The sequence below is a fragment of the Cryptotermes secundus genome, unplaced genomic scaffold (assembly GCF_002891405.2).
Source record: "Cryptotermes secundus unplaced genomic scaffold, Csec_1.0 scaffold776, whole genome shotgun sequence".
NCBI lineage: Eukaryota > Metazoa > Arthropoda > Insecta > Blattodea > Kalotermitidae > Cryptotermes > Cryptotermes secundus.
In genome coordinates, this window is record NW_019742976.1 from 10,369 (window position 1) to 21,196 (window position 10,828).

A 10,828-nucleotide genomic window follows, 5' to 3' on the forward strand; every position below is an offset into this window, starting at 1 on the left:
GCAGTGTGCCACGAACTTTCGCACCTTTCTTCCTAATGATTTCAGGTGGAAGGTGTGGGCTATTTGTAACATACATTTATCGGTACCTTGATGTCCCAATAGAGTATGTACATACCGAATTACTCGGGTCTCTAGTTGTCGAGGTAACATTATTCTCCAATGAGAATAGGTCCTGTCGTTCTTGCAGAACAGGATCTGATCTCTCACCATGTACTTGTCCCTGAACTTACTAGGGTCTCTCTCCAGTTCTTCACGCAACTTCTTTAAAGTGGGATCACCTAGTTGGTGTCATAAGACATAAGACCTATTTGGATGTTTCACACGTTGACAGATGTCGCAGTGTGCCACGAACTTTCGCACCTTTCTTCCTAATGATTTCAGGTGGAAGGTGTGGGCTATTTGTAACATACATTTATCGGTACCTTGATGTCCCAATAGAGTATGTACATACCGAATTACTCGGGTCTCTAGTTGTCGAGGTAACATTATTCTCCAATGAGAATAGGTCCTGTCGTTCTTGCAGAACAGGATCTGATCTCTCACCATGTACTTGTCCCTGAACTTACTAGGGTCTCTCTCCAGTTCTTCACGCAACTTCTTTAAAGTGGGATCACCTAGTTGGTGTTCTGACAGGTGGCCTAACTCTCTCATGAGTGTCCTGTCAGCTCCCAAATCTATCTTTGCCACGAATAACTCTCTCGGCATCAACACTTGGTCGCGGCTTTCTTGGCTTAACCCAACTGGGTTGCGGCTCAGCGTGTCTGCAAAGAAGTTATCGCTGCCCTTAATGTGTACGATTTTCAGATCGTATTCTTGCAGCTGCATTATCCAGCGTGTGATTCGGCTTGAAGTCAAATTACACCGCTTCAGAAACGATAACGCTTTGTTATCGGAATACACAGTGATGGAGTGACCTATCACATAGATTCGGAACTTCTGAAGCGCATAGACTACAGCAAGCAGCTCCTGTTCACAGGTGGAGTACCTCCGTTCTACGGGGCTCAGCACTCTGGATGCGGTGGACACTACCAACGTCTCACCGGAGTCGCTTTCTTGGGTCAGTATTGCACTTTTCCCGAGCTTGCTAGCGTCTGTATAAATTGAGTAGGGCGCCTCATCGCGTGGATGGACTAGGTGAATGCTGCGCGCAAAACTCTGCCGCAGGCGCAGGAATGCATCCTGTGCTTCATCCGTCCACGACCACTTCACACCTGGCCTCAATAGAGGTGTTAGGGGTGCGACGTAATTTGCATAGCCTACGATAAATCTGCTATGGAAATTACAAGTTCCAAGGAACTGTCTCAACTGCTTAGTATTCCTTGGCGCTGGATAGTTGAGGATGGACTGTACCCTGTCCGGGTCAGCGGATACACCGGTCCTATCTATACGGTGTCCCAGAAACCTAACCTCGTCTTTGCAGAAGCGACACTTTTTAGCGTTGATTGTGAAGCCTGCCTTCGTTAGTTTACCGAGTACGGTATCAAGATGTCTTATGTGATCTTCCATGGTAGGGGAATGAAGTAAAATGTCGTCCACGTATGATACCACATTTTCCAAGTCGGTTCCACCCAGTGTTGCTTTTATGGCCCTTATAAACGCCGGTAGTGAGTTCCGAAATCCATACGGGACTCGTTTGTATTGGTAAACCGTGGATTCGGACATAAATGCCGTGTACTTTCTAGAGTCTTCATGTAGCTCGATCTGTAAATAAGCTGAACTCAGGTCAAGGGACGTGAAATATTTTGCTCCATGGAATCTTTGTAAGAGCTCATTCATGGGTGGGGTCCTCTCATGATCTGGGATAGTATATTGGTTCACTCGACGTGCATCAACGCATATGCGTATGTCACCGCTTGCCTTCTTCACTACCGTTAATGGATTAAAGATCGGGAAGGAGCTTAACTCAATGACCTCATCATCAAGCATCTGCTGTATCTGTTCTCTAACAGCTGGCCGCAGGGCGTACGGAATCGGCCTCGAATGACCTATTATAGGCCGGTCGGCGTCTCCGNAGGTGAAAAGTTTGCACTTCCCAGGACGCGTTGTCAGGTGCTCTCTGTACCGGAGTAGAACCTGGTACAGGGCATCTTGTTCAGCCGTGGACAAACTATCCACTTGCTCTACTAAGGAGCGCAGGTCTGCCGCTTGCAACGACCGGGGGTCTGGGAAAGGGGTTTTGGGGTCTGGGATGGGTTGACCGTGTAGCAGGGCGATCCCTACCGAATTCAATTCTAATTCAGTAGTGGGTGGGGCTTCCAGGCTAGCAGTAGCTCTGCTGCGGGGGCGGCCTTTACAAGCTGCCACACTTGCTGGAACACACTCTCCACGGGAGTTCAACTGACACCTCTTTGGGTCAGGATCCGGGAACTCCTGGTTCCTCTCCGGGTCAAGTGGTCCTGGTTCGATCCAAAGACCGGGCCTAGCGCCTTGGGTTGGCTCACTGCCTCTTACGGTTGGTTGGGTCTGGGATCTACTGCAGCAGTCAGCTGCTCTGGAAAGGGGAGGGGTTGTGTCATAGTCAGCTGATTGAGGGTTGGGTCGTTGACCTGTTGACTTGTCTCCTCTACAAGCGCCTTGCACTATGGCTCTGGTAGCGAATGTCCGTCCTCTGGTCTCGCCGTCACGGACATAGCTGAACATGTCCGAGCTGAAGTCGGTGGTAACTCCATGCTCTCTCAACAATTGACAACCTAAAATGGCGTCATTATTCAGCTGGGGTGAAACTAGGAAGATGGTCTCGAACACATCTTGGCCTATAGAAAATTCCACTAGGGCCTGCCGACAAATCCGCTTAGATCGCCTGCCGAACGCTGTTACGAGAACCACTCCCTCAACTGGTAGGGTGAGGATTTCTAAACCTGTCCCGATTAATTTCTCATAGGCGCGTTCCGACAGGAGGTTTACTTCACTGCCGGAATCGAGAATGACGGTGAACCTGCACTCTTTTGCTTTTATTTCGACTTGAGGACTGTTTGCTAGGTTACCCTCGTTTATGAACAATACTACATTGCCTGTAGTTTCCTCAAAGTCATTGTCACTAATTTCGTCATCAGAATCCCTCTCTCTACTGGGTTCGCCTGAGGTTCGGGGTTCGTTGGGTGGACCTTGGAATACGTGAGGTATCTTAACGGGAGTCATTCGGTCCTCCATAACTCCACTTAATGGTTTCCCGAATGATTGTCGTGAGGTCTGTCCTGTTCTTGTCTTCCCTGGTATGGAGGTGCGTTGGGGTTAAGGGGGCCGGAGCTTTCACCTGGGGATTCTCCGTCTCTCCCTGAATTGTGGTTCCTACGATTTCGTCTCCGATAGCCGTGTGATCGACCTCGGGACTGGGAAAACTGCACTTGGCGCACCTGCGTCTGGTTCTGACTTCTGTGGTCATTTCGATGCAGGTTGTTCCCTGGTCGATTGGGGTTGGAATTTTGGGATTGTGTGTGTGTCCTCTGATAATTTTCTGACTGCTCCATCAGCTCAACCCTTCGAAGAAGATCTAGAGCTTGTTCGATGGTCTGCAGCTGGTTGGTGAGCATGGCGCGCTGAACCCCCACCGGATAGTGTGCCCTCAGTGCCTCGATCAGGTCTACATCCGAAGGCCTTGGGTCTAGATAAGCTGCCATATTCACATGTTTAAGGAAGTGTCCACTTAGACTTAAACCGGATCGTCGATCGTACTTCGTCTGATATAGAGTACATTTAACTAAAGACTGCTTCGCTATGGACCACCAGACTTCCAAAAATGCCTTCTTGAACGCCTCGTAGTCGGGCAGTTTGTGTACTACAGCCTCGATCCACTGTTTGCTTAAGTGTCCCACCAGGGAACGGCACGCGATTGCCAAACAAAGTGACTTTGGAATGTTCCGAAAATGAATGAATTCGTCTAATGGCTTGAGGTGCAAAACAGGGTTCATTTCCGAAGCGTCGTCGAAGAGGGGTAAAGGCAGTTCCGAATTGTTGAGGTAACCCGACAGTGAAACATTTTCAGTAGTGGTGGCCTGCCTCACACAGACACCCGCACTGCTACTACTACTAGCTACTGTGTGGCAGGTGGTTGGCTGGTGAGTACAGCTAACTGTTTCACCGACCAATCCACTGCTTGTTTCAGTCCCTTCAGATCCTAGCGGAGGGTCACTAGTTGGTCCAGCAGAAGGAGACGGGGAGTTGTGGACTACCACACTCGCCTCTGTCGCTAAAGTTGGCCTGTCTGATGCTTCACTCAATTTGGATTCTATCCCCACCAACTTCGCGTTCAACTGCTCCAATTGGCGACCTACTTCTTGTGTGTTCGCCTGTGATAATTTTTCCAAACTCTCCTTCTGCCGTGCCATTTGAATTGAGACTTCCGATCGATGCTCTTGCATCTGATCGGCAAGTCCGTTTATTACTACCTGGGTGCTGACATTGGAGTGGTTTAGCCTAGTGTCGAACTCCGTACTGATGCTCTGCAGCTGTCTCTTTATGGGGTCTAACCTGGAATCGAACTCAGCGCCTATGTCCTTCAGTTGTCGCTTAACTGCGACAAGTTCGGTTGTGGTTTCGGTCTGAACCTGCGAAACCAGCTGAGACACCCGCCTAGCCTCCGATTCCAGCTTGCTATCGAATTCATTCCGGAGTCCTTGTGTCTGGGCCTCGAAAGTTTGGAGTAGCTTTTGGTTTTCCGATTTGATATCGGCTCTAACTTTCTCCTGGAAAATTTCTATTTTCTCCTGATTGGACTGCAGGTCAGTTTTCACACTATTTTGAACTGAATCAATTTTTCCTGATTTGAGTGTAGGTCAAGTTTCACACTATTCAAATCTGACTTCACACTATCTTGGTGGGCGCTCAACTCTGACTTAATGCTGGCAAAAAAACCTTGTAACATCTGCTGCAACTGGGTAGCACTGTCTAAACGGTCTAAACACACTAGGGGGTTGGGCTGGTTTTGCTGTATTGTTTCACTAGCCTGACCTGTCTTCCCTAACTCGACTTCTGGGGTCCGCATGTTGTGAGGTCCGAGCGTCTCACCCGCACTGCCTAATCCGAGCGGAGAATTACCTTAGTTGGTAGGATTATGCTCCCCTGCCGGTAGTTCCTGGTCCTCCTCGTGGGTCTCTACCGTTCGACTCCTGAGGGATTTGCTGGCCATTGTTTACAGTTCTTAGCTGACCTTGTCGCCGGCTGCTTTCGTTGTTGCTGTTGTTGTGCTGTGGCCGGAGCGGTCGAACCTGTAGGCTGAAGCTCCGTCCGTCTTTACCGGTGTCCTTCTTGGCGTTGGGTCTTGTTGCGCTTCTCCTCTTAATCCCGCCTTTGCAGAGACGTCAAGCCACGCGTTGGCTGCGCCACCCTTTTGCCGCCCTCCTCTTTTTCTTCTGTCGTCGTTACCGCTCAGTGAGACTTCAAGCCTCTCGAGTTGGTCGTCACTTATTACCATCCTTCACGTCCGCCCCTTTGTGGTCTGCACTTGTATCCGCCGCTTCCTGTTGCTTTCTGGTTCAGGGTAAGGAGTGGGATTATTCTGAATTTGGATTTGTGTGGGCGCCAGTGGACTTGGATGACATCCACGAGTTTTTAATGGGGAAAACAAAGGTGGGGATTTGGATGGGGGGGGACGTTTGGGGTTCCGACTGCTCAGACGGCAGGACGAGATTCTGTCTCAGGGCGACTAATGGGCCTTGCTCACACAGGGAGAGAGAAAACACTGAAAAACACACCCTTCACCAACACTGTTGCGTTTATTGTAGATGTTCACTACAATTACCTATTACCCGGCTGTAGCACTTTGAATTGTACACTGGACTCGGGCCAACACCGATTTAACGTCCGGGAGGTTACTACTGACTCCGGTTATTCCCTTTGGCTAATCACTCCCGCTATTTCCTTCTGATGACTGACTGCTCTGGAGAGGCAGAAGTCCCGACGGTTCTGGGAACGCCTGGATTCCTCTCCTCCGAAATTTTGCTGATTGGCTGAACCTCAAATTTGGGTGTTTCTTTCATTTGCATTCAGCCAATCCCTAACCAGATCCATGTTAATTTGGGCCTAAGTACAACACGATCCCTCTGACAGCTCTTAAATAAATGGAGGTACGCTAACAATCGCTCGGTACGCCCTTCGAAAATTATTGCGACTCGTTTCTGTCAAGTCTCAAATTTTCAAAGACTCGAACCGTCAAAGTTAAGCACTGAAATCCCAAGAAAACACAGCGGGATACTTCCTGCTCCATTCTGGGTTTTCAAGTGACCTGCAGCTTGCTTGTCCCTCAGAAAGACCAGATGTTGTCCTTGGCATCTGCTGGTGTTGGGGTCAATTCTGTATCATCTATTGTTAACAGTAGTACATTTCGTTTCCATGTAGTGCATTGTAATTAACAATGTAAATGAAAAACATTCCTGAGGTCCCTGCATGGTGCGGTTACACATATGTGGATGACTAGAAAGTTTATCAAGATGGACAATTGGTCTTAAACACCTTACCAAAAACAAGGAAGGTGTGGCTGGACAGATCGATATTAGATTAAACCCTTTAGTTAGGAATTTGACTTACACTAAATTTTCTAGCATGCTGGTGTAACAGTGACTTTAGATTATGAAAATTAAATGGTCAGAAGTGAATCTTTTCCTATGTCATTAAAATGTATTCTCCAAATAACATAATGTTTTTAATTTGTTTACAGTTATATCAGATTGCACAAATGAACAAAGAGAATATGACCAAGCTCTGAAAAACGGGACACTGGGGTTTACACAAGTGCGACCCCTGTGTGATGAGAAGGGGGATTACCTACCAGCTCATTGCATTGGTGGCTCAATGTGAGTGAGAATTCCTAGTTCCAAACATTTTTGATTATTGAATAACTGTAAATATATCTATGGTGTCACGTCCCAAAAGATAGCAGTACTCTTCATATTGGTGGTTTACATATTGCATTCAATATTTTCTGGGTTATAAGGCCAATAGACAAGCAACATATATGTATTTTATTTTTGTACTTGGTTGACATGTGATGGTAAACCGTTGTCTATATTGCTTTGATAACTCCTCAGTGCCATTAAGGTTACACAATATGTCAGGACCTCAGTTACGCACTGACATAGTCATTATGTCAGTAGTGTCATTAATTTTGGACATTTTTTGTGTAATCAGTTTTTAAGATATTCAGCGAGTGTTTGGTACACTTTGAAACATTAATATCTGAAGAAGACTCTCTTCTTATACCAGACTACTTGGCGTCACATCCCAGAAGATAGTACACTGCATAGTCACTGCAATGATGATCATGAATCTCTCATGCATGTATGGTCTCTACAGTGCATTTTTTATAATAACTGATAATGGTATGGAAAGTTAAATATCCCACTGTTCTTTCACAGACCAAGTATTCTAACCTACTGGTAAGTGCTGTACTGCATGGCCTGACTGATTCGTACTTTTGTATTGTACAGATTTGCAGCTGCATGCAATCAAGACATTATACTCATGTGTCAGAACTGTCACTGACCTTTGTCATATTTGTATACAGTCAATGCATAAAATAGATTTTGAGGGAAGAGAGGTTCTGTTCCTAGATGTCATCACACATGTATTTATACAGCTTGATACATAATTGCTCTTATGTCATCATAGGCCTGGTCTTATATAGCTTAAATCATTCCAAGGAAGAATATTGTATTTAAGCGTACTGTTGCATTAATATATAATTTGTTTCACATATATTTCCGTCTTAAATACAACTTATTATCTAGTCGCCCTTCTTCATCACTGCATGTTTCGGCTATATTTGGTCAACAAAAGGTGTCCTTTATCTTGTTAAAATTTGTGTATTGTATGTCAACATTTTGTATTGCACATTTCCTGATTAAAATAAATTGACCTTAATTAAAATTAAATAACATCCAAATGTATTTCTTGTGGTCATTATTCATTCATTTAGAAGATATTTGCATAAGCACCTTTTGTTTCTGATTTATTTGCACGGCATTCCCAATTGTGGTGTGGATATTATCTGTAATGTGTAATAATATGTTGTGTTATGTAATTTTATTATTAGATTTGTAAGTGTTGATGTTGTTTATAATTGTACTTAAATTGGGATGTTCATAAATTTTAATTAAGGTCAATTTATTTTAATCCGGAAATGTCACATTCACATGCAATATGAAATTTTGATATACAGTGTAACGATTTTAGCAAGATTAAAGACACCTGATGATGGCTGTATGTGACCAAAAGATGCAGTGAGGAAGAAGAGTGACTAGATAAAAAGTTGCATTTAAGGTGGAAATATATGTGAAATGTTTCCAAGAAAGATACAGATATTTCTTGTATGACAGTACTATTATCTACACTGTATAATGTTGAATAGTAGGACGACTGATGAGTGATGAATTGGAAAAGATTTGGAAGGGAGTAGTTGTGTCCTAATTGAGGAACACTGTACCAGGATAATTTGTTATTCATTCAAAACAACAGATCAAATTTTAGTTAACAGATTTCTAACTGTAGTGAACTGACTGCCTCTGTGGTCTAGTGGTCAGAGTTCCTTGCTACAGATCCAGAGGTCCTGGGTTTGATTCTCAGTGCTACCAGATTTTCTGAGAAGTGGTGGGTCTGGAACGGGGTTCACTCAGCCTCATGAGGACAATTGAGGAGCTACTTGATTGGAAATGTAGCTGCTCTGGTCTAGAAAACTGAGGTTAACAGCCATGGGGATCTGTTGCGCTGACCACGCGACACCCTCTATCCGCAAAAGTTGACACTAACTTCGCCAACAAGCAGCAGTTGTGCGGTCGGTATAGTTCACTTGCAGACTGAAGGCCATGGAGTTTGTTTTTGTAAGGAATTACTAGACATATGGCCTGAGTTAAGTTCCTTATCCCATACATACACAGAAACACTCATCAGTATACACCGCATGTTAGAAATCTTGGTACAGCCCCAGAAAAGTCAAGAATTGTAAAAATGTGTGTTTTCCATTGAATCCATAGGAAGAAAATAGGATTTTACCACTAATTTGACCCTGAATGTTTAAATATCCAATTGTTAGTGCATTTTTTGTTGCAGTTGTTATTGTGTTAATCCTCAAGGGGAAAGAATATTTGGAGAACAAGTATATTCGGCTTCCAGCCTGCAAGAGACTATGACTTGCGGTATGTAGAACCTATTCTTATAATTAGGCCTGAGTAGGGCTAGGATTTATTGCAGTACTCACTTGAAGTGAGATGGTATGTGATGGAATGCCATTGATATTTTCTTTTCTGAGCTGTATTCTACATATTTTATTTCTGTCCTTGTAAGGTATTGTTATTATCACTGCAAATTGTATAATACTACAAATGCCATGTTTAGCTCATAAATATTAAATAATAAAAGAGCATAAACATTTCTAATTGTACCCAGGCAAGCCACGTAATCTGTTTTGTTGTCACTGTTAATTTAATTTACCAACCAAGTAAGGCTCAATGAGTGTAAATGAAAGCAGGAATGAATGAAAAAATAAATCATAACCAAGAAGATAAAATAATTATATACTAGTAATTAAATTGTACTCACTGGAAGAATATTTTTATCTATGTTGTCGTCCCGCTTGCCGTTTTTGACTGTATTTTACTGTATTCACAAGTCTCCATATGGGGATCTATGGATCTATGAATGTATGACTGGAGATTGCTTGCTTTTACTTTTACTTATTTTACTTACATATTTTATAACCTTTAACGATGTCCTCATTGACATGGTTTTTGACAAAATACTCAAATTGTGATGCATGAGTATAATTAACTTGTATCTACATAATTTATAATCTTATTACTTATTAGCGATGTACTCATCGGAATTCTTCCTGTTAACAGGCTCAAATTGTGTTGCATAAGTACATTTAACTTATATTTATGTAATTTGTAATCTTATTCATTTTTCAATCAGACTGTTATTGTACAGATGTCATTGTATATATACGAGGGGGGACCCAAAAATAACCGGAATTTATTTTTGTTATTTTTTATTTTTGCATTTTTATTGAACTGTATATTAGTCCCCTTCAAAGTACTGTCCATGTGCATTAATGCACTTGTCCCAACGCTTTTGCCACTGCTCAAAACAGTGCTGGAATTCTTGAGGCTGGATACTGTTCAAAGCCTTTAGCATGTTTTCTTTGACTTCATCCACATCACGGAATCGCTTTCCTTTCAGACTTCTCTTCATCCGTGGAAACAAAAAAAAAGTCCGACAGAGCAAGGTCGGGTGAGTAAGGTGGATGAGGCACAATCACCATGTTGTTGCTTGTCAAAAACTGTCAGACCGTCAAAGCTGTGTCGGCTGGAGCATTGTCGTGGTGAAGCAACCAGTTCCCATTTCTCCACATTTCGGACCGTTTTCGTCGCACACTCTCTCGTAATCTTCGTAACACATCCAGGTAAAAATGTTGGTTCACTGTTTGTCCTGGCGGAACGAACTCTTTGTGGACAATGCCATTCACATCAAAAAAACAAATCAACATTGTTTTCACATTGGATCGCACTTGACGCGCTTTCTTCGGTCGTGGTGAAGTTGGAGTTTTCCACTGGCTTGATGATTGCTTTGATTCTGGATCGTACCCGTAGCACCAAGACTCATCGCCAGTCACAATTCTTTTAAGAAATTCTGGATCGTTCTGCACTTCACTCTTCAAGTTGCGGCAAACATTCACGCGGTTTTCTCTTTGGTCATCTTCGAGCACGTGAGGAACAAATTTTGCAGACACCCATCTCATGTGCAAACCTTCAGTTAAAATTCGCTGGACCGTGCTCCATGAGATGTTCATTTCCTCAGAAAGTTGGTCAATGGTCTTTCGACGATCTTCATCAGTTGCACG

At 43.8% G+C, this 10,828-nt stretch overlaps 1 protein-coding gene across 2 annotated transcripts in view; it reads left to right on the top strand.

Annotated features, from left to right (window-relative positions):
• The window catches only part of LOC111873657, a gene marked incomplete at its 5' end in the record, with an annotated part of 27,433 nt that overhangs the window by 6,242 nt on the left and 10,363 nt on the right, over positions 1-10,828 (top strand). For both annotated transcript variants that reach the window (XM_023868563.2, XM_023868564.2), the window contains 2 exon segments: positions 6,653-6,788; positions 9,040-9,125. In XM_023868563.2, the coding sequence (XP_023724331.2) occupies positions 6,653-6,788; positions 9,040-9,125 (222 nt within the window).